The sequence below is a fragment of the Eretmochelys imbricata genome, chromosome 9, assembly GCF_965152235.1.
Source record: "Eretmochelys imbricata isolate rEreImb1 chromosome 9, rEreImb1.hap1, whole genome shotgun sequence".
Taxonomy (NCBI): domain Eukaryota; kingdom Metazoa; phylum Chordata; order Testudines; family Cheloniidae; genus Eretmochelys; species Eretmochelys imbricata.
Window position 1 is genome coordinate 42390677 of NC_135580.1, and position 13166 is coordinate 42403842.

General features: G+C 40.0%; 1 protein-coding gene across 2 annotated transcripts in view; it reads left to right on the forward strand.

Moving 5' to 3' along the window:
- CAB39 (calcium binding protein 39) overlaps positions 1-13166 on the forward strand; it is a 68437-nt gene that overhangs the window by 42083 nt on the left and 13188 nt on the right. For both annotated transcript variants that reach the window (XM_077826308.1, XM_077826307.1), the window contains 2 exons: positions 8191-8355; positions 12748-12866. In XM_077826308.1, the coding sequence (XP_077682434.1) occupies positions 8191-8355; positions 12748-12866 (284 nt within the window). The remainder of the gene's footprint in view (positions 1-8190; positions 8356-12747; positions 12867-13166) is intronic.

A 13166-nucleotide genomic window follows, 5' to 3' on the forward strand; every position in this document is an offset into this window, starting at 1 on the left:
GTCTGTATTCGCAAAAAGAAAAGGAGTACTTGTGGCACCTTAGAGACTAACCAATTTATTTGAGCATACGCTTTTGTGAGCTACAGCTCACTTCATCGGATGCATGAAGTGGAAAGTACAGTGAGGAGATTTTATATATACACACAGACCATGAAAAAATATACATTGTAAGGAGAGTGATCACTTAAGATGAGCTATTACCAGCATAATACTGTTGAGAGCAAGCATATCCTGAAAAGATAATGATGAATGAAAACAAATCCACTCTGCAACTGCCATCTTCAGAGGTCGCCTGGAAAGCAGGAGTGTCCACTGTGTCTCTGAGTGTAGTGATTTTTGTGGCATTTGTACCTTGATTCAAAGACTGTCTTATTAAGCATGTGCCAGCCTCGGGTACTAGAACATTCCAGCTTATTATTTTCTGTTCACAGTCAGCAAAGGAGCTATCTAATGATTCTGATTGACACAGTGTTGTTGGTTGTAGCTTCTGTGACGCTGGCTGACCAGGTCATGCTAAAGTATATTCAGGTCAATTCACTTGTGTAGATGAAAGTAATGGTTTTGGGCAGGGGTTTTCAAACTGAGGGTCGGGAGGGTGATTGAACTCAGAAGCTTGCTGTGTGAAGTGGGTCGCCAGTGCAAAAAGTTTGGGTGTTTAAACTTAATGAAAACTATTGGAACATTCTTTGCATTGTTTTCACTTATCTGTTCTTGTCATAATGTAATAGCAAACATTTATATTGTGAATACCCCTGTAACTAAATAAGTCATCAATAGACATCAAAGAAGCATTGGGGAACGCTAATGAAGGACTTTATCAGAAAAGGTGCAAATTTCAGAATAAGTGGGCATTGTGGTGGGGACCTGAGGTCAAAGACTCAAAGTGCATTCCACACTCATCAAAGAAAAGCCCATGTGGGTAGAGACACTGTCAGTTTGCTTTCTGTGTGAAGATACTGTAAATATGGATTCAAAGAAAGATCCTTTGTATCTGGACTGTTTGGATTCTAACAGGGCCGAATAACGGAACGAGAAGATGGAGATTCCCAGAATTATTCTGGGTGGCAGTTTTACATCTGCGCCATCATATGGAGTTACAAACTGTGATTTATCTGTTATATTTTAGCTGCTTTAACCTCTCGTTAACTCTCTTTTCTTTGCTAATAAATTTTAAATTAGTCTATTATAGATTTGGTTGCCAGCATTGTCTTTGGTGTAAGATCTGGGATAAATGACTAATCCCTTGGGACTGGGAGAAATCTGATGTGGTGTGCTTTTTTTGTTTTAATAACCTTTTATCACAAAGTTCAGTTTGTCTGGGTGGCAAAAGGGACTGGAGGACTGTCTGTGACTTTGTGGTAAGAGTGGTATAGTGATTTAGGAGTTCACATTGGTTACTGGCTTGGTGAAATTTAATTACAGAACATACCATCAGTTTATGGTGTCTACTCTTTTTTTTTCTGACAGTCAGCCCTGAGATAGGCACTCATAGTAGTGAGCCACTCCAGACAGCGTGACAGCTTCTATTCAGGGATCCTTTAGTATCCTTTATCCAGACTTTAGTCAGTCCCAGTGTTCAGTTTCTTTTTTGCTAATTTGTCACAAACACCAATAGTGCATACTGATATGATCCTGAGCAAGCTGTATCAAACTTGAGTTGCTATGTCTTGGGCTTGTGATAAACTATGCTAAAGGTTTGTGTCTGCAGCAGGCAGATAGATTAACATAGGAGCCCTAACACACATGGCACAAAATACTCAAAACAAAAAAACCCTTCAGCTACATCTACATCTCAGCCATCTGTGTCCTCTGAGCCACAGTTTTGATGGCTTGGTAAAGAGTCTCAATCATCCAGTCAATAAGATTTTTACAGCTGCAACACCTTACCTTACCTCCCTTCCACCTTTTGGATGCCACCTCTCTTATTTTTAGGCTGCATGGAAGAACATAACGTTGGACAAATAGGTTTGGGAAGGCATAACATCTGGTTATGCTGTCTATTTCAAATCTGTCCCTTCTGCCCATTCTCCCTCAGAAAGAATAGAGGGTGGAGGACAATTTTGGACCTCAAGTCTCTAAACAGATATGTGAAATAGAGGAAATTCAGGATGGTGACCCATGCAGCGATAATTTCCTCTTTAGAATTAGGAGATTGGTGTGCGACCCTCAAGCTACAAGATGCATATTTTTATGTCACTATTCACCCTTCACTCAAGAGGTTTCTTAGTTTTCTAATGAACGATGAACACTATCATTCTGCCCGAGGGTATTCTCATCGATTCTGGCAGTAGTTGCTGCCCTCCTAGGTCTTTTGGATATAATCAGTTTCCCATATCTGTATAATTGGTTGATTGGGGTAGATCGTATCAGGAAGTGTTGATGTCAGTAATGGTGGTGTGTGGTCTGTTTCACAACCTGGGCCTTCATATCAATCTTGAAAAGTCTATTTGACTCCACTACAACTTTTAGACATCCCATAGACAGAGTAAAGACATCAACTTTTAAGGGCTTGTCTACACTGCACAGTTTTGGTACAACCATACTAGCAGCTCTAGTTTAGAAACGTTAATTACCCTTAGCAAAATAAGGTATATCAATATAATCACCTTTATACCAGCATAACTGCATCCACATTAGTCTAAATAGACTTTAAGGTCAGAAGGGACCATCATAATCATCTAGTCTAGGGGCTCTCAAACATCATTGCACTGTGTGACCCCCTTCTGACAATAAAAATTACTACACAACCCCAGGAGGGGGGACCGAAGCCTGAGCTTGCCCAAGCCCTGCTGCCCTAGGCGAGGAGGCCAAAGCTGAAGCCCAAGGGCTTCAGCCCCAGGCAGCGGGTGGGTGGGGCGGTCCTGTAACCTGAGCTACACAACCCAGAGCTGAAGTCCTTAGGCTTCAGCCCCAGGTGGTGGGGCTTGGGCTTCAGCTTTAGCCCCGGGTCCCAGCAAGTCTAATGCCAGCCCTGGCGACCTTATTACAACAGAGTTGTGACCCACTCTGGGGTCCTGACCCACAGTTTGGGAACCGCTGATCTAGTCGGACTACCTGCAAATTGCAGGCCATGGAACTTCACCTATCCACTCCTGTAATAGACCCCTAACCTCTGGCTGAGTTACTGAAGTCCTCAAATCACGGTTTAAATGCTTCAAGTTACAGAGAATCCACCATTTACACTAGTTTAAACCTACAAGTGACTTGTGCCCCATGCAGCAGAGGAAGGTGAAAAACACCCAGGATCTCTGCCAATCTGATCCGGGGGAAATTCCTTCTTGACCGCAAATATAGAGATCAGTTAGAGTAACCCTGAGCATGTGGTCAAGTCCCACCAGCCACACACCTATGCAAAAATTCTCTGTTGTAACTTAGAGACTTCCCCATCTAGTGTCCCATCACCAGCCATTCGAGATACACACTGCTAGCAGTCACAGATTGACTACATGCCATTGTAGGCAGTCTCATCATACCATCCCCTTCATAAATTTATCAAGCTCAGTCTTGAAGCCAGTTAGGTTTTTTGCCCTCACTGTTCCCTTTGGAAAGCTGTTCCAGAACTTCACTCATCTGATGGTTAGAAACCTTCACCTAATTTCAAGCCAAAACTTGTTGGATATAAACTGGCCATCATTTGTTCTTGTGTCCAAATTGGCACTTAACTTAAATAACTCCTCTCCCTCCCTGGTATTTATCCCTCTGATGTATTTATAGAGAGCAATCATATCTCCCTCAGCCTTCTTTTAGTTAGAATTTTAGTTAGTTAGAACAAGACAAGCTCGAAGTCGTCTCCCATAAGGTAGGTTTTTCCTAGTAGCCCTTCTCTGCACCTTTTCCAGTTTGAGTTCATCTTTCTTAAACATGGGAGACCAGAACTGCTCACTGTATTCTAGATGGGGTCTCACCAGTTTCTTGTATAATGGTACTAACACTTTTCTGTCTCTACTGGAAATACCTCCCCTAATGCATCCTCGGACTGCATTAGCCTTTTTCATAGCCACATCACATGGCAATTCAGTCATCCTGTGATGAACACCAATATACCCAGGTCTTTCACATGCACTGTCACTTCCAACGGATGAGTCCCAAGCTTATAGCAGAAATTCTTATTAGTGAAAATAGAAAGGTCATGCAGGGTAGAGACTATTAAATTTCATCCCATTTCTATTACTCCAGTTTAGAAGGTCTTGCAGATCATCTTGTATGATATTCTAGTCCTCCTCCATATTGGCAATACTTCCCAACTTTGTGTCATCCACAAATTTTATTAGCATGCTCCCAAATTTTGTGCCAAGTTCAGTAATAAAAACGTTAAATAAGATTGGTCTCAAGATTGATCCCTGAGTAACTCCACTAGTAACCGCCCTGCAGCCTACAGTTCACCTCTCAGTATGACCTGTTGTAGTCTCCCCTTGTCAAGGTTCCTCCCCCACTCTGAACTCTAGGGTACAGATGTGGGGACGTGCATGAAAACCTCCTAAGCTTACTTTCACCAGCTTAGGTTAAAACTTCCCCAAGGTACAAATTAATTTTATCCTTTGTCCCTGGATCTCCACTGCCACCACCAAACTTTAACTGGGTTTACTGGGAAACGTAGTTTGGACACATCTTTCCCCCCAAAATCCTCCCAACCCTTGCACCTCACTTCCTGGGAAAGGTTTGGTAAAAATCCTCACCAATTTGCATAGGTGACCACAGACCCAAAGCCTTGGATCTGAGAACAATGAAAAAGCATTCAGTTTTCTTACAAGAAGACTTTTTTAATAGAAGTAAAGAAATCCCCTCTGTAAAATCAGGATGGTAGATACCTTACAGGGTAATTAGATTCAAAACGTAGAGAATCCCTCTAGGCAGAACCTTAAGTTACAAAAAAGACACACAGACAGGAATAGTCATTCTATTCAGCACAGTTCCTTTCTCCGCCATTTAAAGAAATCATAATCTAACACATACCTAGCTAGATTACTTACTAAAAGTTCTAAGACTCCATTCCTGGTCTATCCCCGGCAAAAGCAGCATACCGACAGACACAGACCCTTTGTTTCTCTCCCTCCTCCTCATTGGTCATTTTGGTCAGGTGCCAGTGAGGTTACCTTTAGCTTCTTAACCCTTTACAGGTGAGAGGATTTTTCCTCTGGCCAGGAGGGATTTTAAAGGGGTTTACCCTTCCCTTTATATTTATGACACCCTTCTAACCACTTTTTTATGCACCTTTCAGTTCTTATATTAATCCCCATCTTCTCCAATTTAACTAATAATTTCCATGTGGATCTGTATCAGATGCCTTATTGAAATCCAGGTAGATTATATCTACTGCATTTCCGTGTCTGAAAAGATCAGTTTACTAGAGAGTTGTACTGCTTTAAATATGTCTATTTCTCTATAGATATAATTCTGGTGATACAAGAGCTGTGTGTAAGACTGTCCCGAATTTTCCCTCACTCCCTAAAACAGCTCCAGTCTGCAAGCAAATGCAATCGTGTTTTCCCTCTGACTGGTGAGCAGCAAGGTCTGGAATTTGTTGGTCTGACTGTTTGACTCAAGATCATCATTAAATATGCTATAACCTAGAGAAGGCTCTCCTTAGAACACTGAGAACTACAATTGACTGTAGTACATTGATGAAGAGGTAACTCACCTTATGCAGTAACTGGAGTTCAAGATGTGTCCCCCTGTGCATGCTCCACTTCAGATGCGCCTGCACCTTTGATCAGAGATTTTTAGTAGCAGCGTCTGTTCGGCCCACACATGTGCTCCACACATCTTTATGCACTGCACCAAGGCTATATAGGGCTGCGCAGGTGAACTGGCCTCAGCTCCTTCTCCACTGCAAAGTCCCATAAGGGACACATTGAAGCACAGCAGGAGGGCAGGCAGTGGAGCACCCACAAAGACATGAATATCAAAGAAGTCAAGTTACTGCAGAGGTGAGTAACCACTCCTTTGAGTAGTGTCACTGTGGGTGCTTCACATTAGGTGACTCCTGAACAGTACCCACCTCAGGAGGCGGAAGATTCGGAGCAGCGTTCAATATGGAAGAGAGAACTGCATTACTTGCAGCAGCATCTGATCTTGCCACAGCTACCAATACATAACTAGCAAAAGCATGAACAGAGAACCAAATTGGCACTCTACAGATGTGTGCTATTGATATACCCTTAAGTAAGGTTATAGATGCAGACAGTGCTATTGTAGAATGCTGTTACTCTCAAACCCCGAGTTCCGTTGTAACAGATCTAAATACAACTGGAGATGTCCTCTAATTTTTGTTTCAAAATTACTGAACCCTTGTTTCTGTCTGCAATGGATACAAATAGTGTAGGAGAGCTTCTAAATTGGTTGTTCCGATCTAGGCAAAAGGCTAATGCCCTCTTGACACCTAGGAAATGGAATATGGCTTCTTGACTAGTACATTGTGGTTTTTTGGAGAGGGTGGCAAAGAAGAGATGAATGGTTTGATTTACATGAAATTCTCAGGACACCTTAGCTAAAAATCTTGGATAGGCCCACAGCGACACTTACTCTGTGGTGAATACTACAAATGCAGGGGTCTGATATTAAAGTCCCCAGTTCTCCACTTCTAGCCTCCAATTCTCAAACCCTTTGGGTAGAAGTGATACCTATCCAGAAGGCTGTCTGCACTGATAAATCTATTAAAGGCCATGTAGCTAGTGGCTCAAAAGGAAGTATCATAAGGCAATTAAGGACTAGGTTCATGTCCCAGCTAGGAGTAGGATCTCTGATCTGTGGGAAGCGATTTGACAAACCTCTTCGGAATCTTGCCATAGTTGTGTGAGGGAAGAGTGGAAAAACCTCGTATGGGTGTGTGAAGAGCTGTTATGGCCACTAAGTGAACCCTAATGAAATTCGTAGAAAGACCCAATGTTTTCAATTCCAACAAGTAATCCAATACCATAGGAAGAGGAGAGTGAGTCAGCGAAATCTGATGACTGCTACACCAAAGATAATATTGTTTCCATTTCTGGAGATATTTCTTGTAGATTCTTTTCTACTATTTCATAAAATGTGTTGTACCTCTGACAAACAAGATATCTATAGTCCTGACAACTGTTGAGGAACCACGCTTGGAGCCTTAGAATATGTAGGTTGGGGTGACCTGTTCGACTGGCATCTTGAATCAGTAAAAGAGGACTGATCAGAAGACACCACAGAGGGCAAGAAGAGAATCTGATTAGATAGGGATACCAAACTCGTCTTGGCCATGTTGGTGCAATCAATAGTACTCTGTCCAACTCTTGTTTGATCTTGTTGAGAACCTTTAACAGTAATGGTGTCAGTGGATACACATACAAAAGACCCTTCATCCAGGAGATGAGAAAAGCAACTTCTAGGGATTGGGGTCGAGAACCCTTCTTGAACAATACCTGATGCATTTTGGTCAGGTCCGTCCACCACTTGAGTGACTGTATAACCCACTGTAGAACAGACAGTAACCTGCCTATCCTACTTTTGCTTGGTTTGTAAACCATTCAAAACCATCCTTGTAGAGCTTGGAGATGTAATCTGGCATGTTGCACTACAAAGACACAAGCTGACATATGTCCCGGCAATTGAAGACATCTCTGTTACCTGAATATTAGTGATGAGATTTGCTAGTGCAAGAAATCTACTGGAAGGAAAGCACATTCTGCTTCTTCAGACTTGTATCAACTGAAATGGAAAAGTTCTTTTCATATTGACTGATATGGAAGCCTAACAGCATAAAAGAGACTCGATAGGCACACAGTTTGTAGAAATATATTTACCTGAGCAATTTGTTAGTGATGGGAGTGTTTCCAGGTAATGTTTTCTGGGTTGATCACATGCACGAATCCATTTTACAGATTGGGAACAATTTGGCGGCTGTTTATCTTCTCTTTATTATTACTGAAATGGTTTCTGTAAGTGCAAGGTTGAGAGGATGAGAAAAGGGAAGATGTTTTCATAATTTACTGTATTGTCAACTGAGTCTCTTGCATCTTGCCTCTAGGTCAGATTAGTTATATGTGTACCAAATAATAGTTTTAATCCCCAGAGTCTCAGGATGTTTTACAGGTGATGTTGTGATTTTTTTCTTTTAAATGAAAGTTTGCAGTTGATCAGAACAAAACACTGTGAGGTTTACAAAGACAAGCAGAATTCTTTTAACTTTGAAAGTCACTGTATCTACTCTTTATTTTGTTTCTTCAGGCCACTGAAGAGGTTTCGAAAAATCTGGTTGCCATGAAGGAAATATTATATGGCACAAATGAAAAAGAGCCACAAACAGAAGCTGTGGCACAGCTTGCTCAAGAACTGTACAACAGTGGTCTTCTTAGCACCCTAGTAGCTGACTTACAACTCATTGATTTTGAGGTAAGAAAATAGTTACAAAACTTCATGAGCCACACACATGGTAAGTTGCATTCTGACCATCGGAATTCCTATTTAATTTGAGTAAGAGGTTCACTTCCTATCTACGCAATTTTATTTTTTCAATGCTGCTAATGATCGCAATTGTATTTTAAGATTTAATTAGGAAACATTGCTATGAACTACTTGGTAAATTAACCAGATGCATGAGATTAACTTTCTATGAGTTTGGAAGGATAGATCACATAAAAATGAAAAGTAGATGAATAGCTCAAATCTTTATCTCAAAACTCTAATAGAGGTGTTTCTTAATCTTTAATGTAATTTAATTGCTGTGTGAGAGAGAGATTAAAATCCTAGATAGTATTAATGCCATAATGCCCATAGTCTTATTTAAATCTCTTTTGAGTTATTACAGTATAATACTGAGTCACATGACTATTCTTCTTTATCCTTTCATTAAAAAGTTTCCATTAATGCTGTCACTAATTAGCCATTTTTAAAATCTTTAATACTCCTCTCCCTATAGGAAACAAAAGCATATTTTTTTACATTCTCCCTAATCATTTTTCTGTTCAGACAGGAAAGTCAGATTTTATTGATCACTCCAAAATATAAACATTAATTTTATCTTTCTGTAAGTTTTTATTTGTTGCTCAGCACTATATATTTGAGCACTTCATACACAATAATTAATGTCCCTTCACAACACCACTCTGAGGTGTGGAAGTAGTATCATCATCCTCATTTTATGGCTGGGGAACTGAGGCACAGTCCAATTTAGGACTTGTCTATGTGGTAGCGCAGTGTGGACTATGGGATCTGAATTGTAGAGTGCACTAATGTGTTGTGCTCTGACTGCTCCGTGTAGACCATTCTGGCGACACACCGACACCCCTCTGCTATGTAGACAAGCTCATAGTAACTTTCCTACAAGCTGCATAAGACGTCTATGGCAGAGCTAGCAACAGAGCCCAGAACTCTAGTGTCTTGACTAGGCTATCCTGCTCATTAAAGTTGCTATAAAATTGTACTGTTCAGAAAAAAAGTTGGCCAGGAAGCAAACACAACAGTCTAAAGCGATGTTGTAGTGTTACATTCCAGAATTAAATTAACTTTCTTCCCCAAACCCCAGAATATTGTTTGATTCTGTTACCGTTTGGTCCTTTAAATCTGACATACACTGAATTTCCTATAAAGTACATTCCAGAGTAGATTCATCCATACATGTCTCTAGATAACAAAAACCCAAGGAAATTCAGAGTGAAAGCAATTGAGGTGGTCCCTGGTTATTGAGGGAAAGATCTTGAGAAATCCCATGTAGATTCTGCTGACTTTTAAGATCTTTACCAGTCCAGTTTTTAGTCGTTCTGGTTATTCGGAAAGCAGTCTTCTGGTGATGGACAATGGTTGTGTACAAATTGTTTTTATTAGATCTGTAATGGCATGGGATTGCGTAGGATTGTTCTGTATTAGAGGTAGCTATATGTTTCAGTCTGCGGGGGCTGCTGATTGTTGGTAATAGCCTCCTATTTTTGGACTCCCAACTGCTCTGTTACTTGAGAAGGATGTAGCTTTTCCTTGCTGAGATAAATATTAGAGAGACAAGGTGGGTGAAGTGATATTTTTTTATTGGACCAACTTTTGTTGGTGAGAGAGACACAAGCTTTCCAGAGCTCTTTTTCAGGTCATGTTAAGAGCCACTCATGTTGGACTAAGGCTGTGGTTCTCAAACTTTTGTATTGGTGACCCCTTCCACATAGCAAACCCCTGAGTGTGACCTCCCTTTCAATTAAAACACTTTAAAATATATTTAACACCATTATAAATGCAGGAGGCAAAGTGGAGTTTGGGGTGGAGGCTGACAGCTCACAACCCCCCATGTAATAACCTTGCGACCCCCTGAGAGGTCCCGACCCCCAGTTTGAGAATCCCTGGACTATAGCAATGCTCTTTAATGCAGAATGTGGCAATATGCTTACCTAACGTTGTGGGTTGATGTCAGCACACCTGTGCTTCACCACCTGCACTAACTTCCCATCAATTACTGAGCACAATTCAAGGTCTTGGTTTTAGTCTCTTAAGCTGTGAGCGGCTTGGACCTTACTATTTTTTGAGACAACTATATCCAGAGCTGAAAACAGATGAGAAATTTTTTGCTGATGTTTCTTTGCTCCTTCTGGTGGTATGACAGAACCTGAAGTCGTTTGTGCATGGATTAGTGCACATTTTTGACTAAGTATTTGTTTGACTGTGGCTTGTTCCTGGGGGAGTTATCTTTATAAATTGGGATGATAGGGATTTTTTTTTTTTGACTGTTGCGCTCTGTCTACACTGTATTTGACTCTAAATACCATGGTGGTGGGACCCCTAACGTAAATGAAATTATTTTAGGTCCTCATTAAGAAATTCCCCTGAAACATCCAATCCTTATTCTAATATTAACATTTGTTTGGAATTATGTCTATATGTAGAAATGTTTTTTCACGTAAGGCAATCAACAAAACTGTTCAAAGAGCAATAATATGTCAGTCAGTTTCCTGCTGACTTGTATTAAAGTATCTGTCGGTGGGAGTAATTGCATCCTTTTGAAAAGTTCTTTTAAAAAGACAGAAAAACAAAACAAAACCTTTTGGCATCAGGGAGATAGAATCCAACAGTCCTGGCACACTTTTACTCTTCACCTCTGGGAATCATGACTGTTGGCATGAGAATTCGTATGTGTCCTTGTTAAATAGACCCTTACATCACTTGGACGTAATAGATGCTTCTAACAATAACTCAATTTGGATTTACTGTGTACCGTCACCAGCTCAATTATATGAATAAAGAGGGGGAGCTGTTGCTGGCGGTAAATAGGGGGAATAATGAGATTCTGGGCAAAATTGTCAGTGTTAGTGGATGAGACTTGATGGCTATATTTCTCAAAACACTGCTCTACTCATTACCAGAACAAAGGGTTCTGATGCTGCTTTGGGCAGGCTTTCAATAGAATTATAAATCAGAAAACAAGCATTTACAAAACAAACTAACACTTATATCCTGACAACAATACTGCAGCAAACTCTCCATGCTAATTAACAAACAAAAATGTCATTTTTTAAAGACTGTGATCTTCCTGGGTTTTTCTAAAAAATGGATTTATTTTCTACTCATGTGGCATCCATGGCCACAGCATCAGGAGTCCAATACTATAATTAAAACAAATCTAAAATAATAAGCTATAGTTCTGTCATATCTGTTGGAAGCCTCCATAAAGTGTAAGGTGTGTTTATTTAGCTTAAAGCTTGCTACACACTGATTCAGATGTTGCCAGGATAAGTTCATTCTGCAAACAAAGATCATCAATAATGGTTTGCTTCTGGTCTCAGATTATAAAATTCAAGTAACCATGATTAAGAGTTACTTAACAGATCTTTACTGCCCGGTCAGGACCTGTAGCTAGATCCTGTTCTGCCCAAGATGGTAACCAGCTCCTTGAGCGGCATGTAGAAACAAATAACTCCAAGTCCTCTTCAAGGGTAATTCGAAGTAGTGTTTACACACACTGTTAGGCACTCCTGCTAACTGGCCCAAAGTAACGATGAACTGAATATGATTCCAAAGATACAAACAATACTGGCAAATGGTTGATATGTGGATCCAATATAGGTTGCATGCAGAGCTCCTGTCATTCTTTCCAGTGCTTGCTGCTACCAACCAGCTTCATTTAATCTAATCTAGGTTGAATTTGAGCATTTTGCTCTTACCCATATCCAAACGTTTATCAAGTATTGAGAAAACTGTGGGGGGGGGGGAACCCTGTGGTATCCTAGATCGTACGATATGAGGAATATGCCTTTATGTTATGCTTACCTTTGACTTTTTAATTATAATTGTTATTGTTTTCCATCGTAAAGTGAAAACACACAATAAAAATATTGTACATTGTAGTGCAGTCTGCATGTTGTTGGTATTGCAGCCCAAGATGTGTCTCAGTCTTCCCTAGGAGAAGGACCTGCACACATGCACATTGAAAATCAGAGGTGACAGAGTGGAACATGGAAGAATTCCATCTTACTCAGGGCTATGGCATTGTTAAAAATGGCCATAGTATTCACAAAATTTTGGTACAAAATGAATCCAGAAAAACTCAAGGAATATCAGATGAAATATAAAAAGGTTTTTATTGTTTTAAATATTATCAGTAGGTTATTCAAGCTATCCGAATGTAAGTTGATACAATGATGTATTGAATGCTGTGACACATTTGAAATAGGTGTAGAAAAACGAAGAATTTGGGGAATTTTTTTGTTAAATGGTCATGTTTATGTTTATGTATATTAATGTATGTATTAACTCTTGCAATACATTCTTGTACTAAATGTTATGCTTAATTGGTTACTTTTTTGACAGGGCAAAAAAGATGTTGCTCAAATTTTCAACAACATTCTCAGAAGGCAAATTGGTACAAGAACTCCCACAGTGGAATACATCTGCACTCAGCAAAATATATTGTTCATGTTATTAAAAGGGTATGTACAGTATTCGGTGTAAATAGTTTTATACGAAGTATTGGAGTGTTTTTTTCAGGTAAAAGTAGGATAGTGAGTGGTGAAATGTCCCTTCTTCCTTTGCAATTTATTTAAATAATTTTGCCACAGGGCCTGTAACTTCCCTTGAAGTAACTTAAGTTAAATGGCTAATTTAAGCAATAGAATATCAAAATATGAATCCTTTAGTGTGAAGGGTGGCAGGGTGAGAATTGAGAACTAAAACTGCGCTAAAAACATTCTTGTTGGGGTAATGTAACAATAAAATCTGTTCCTCTTAAT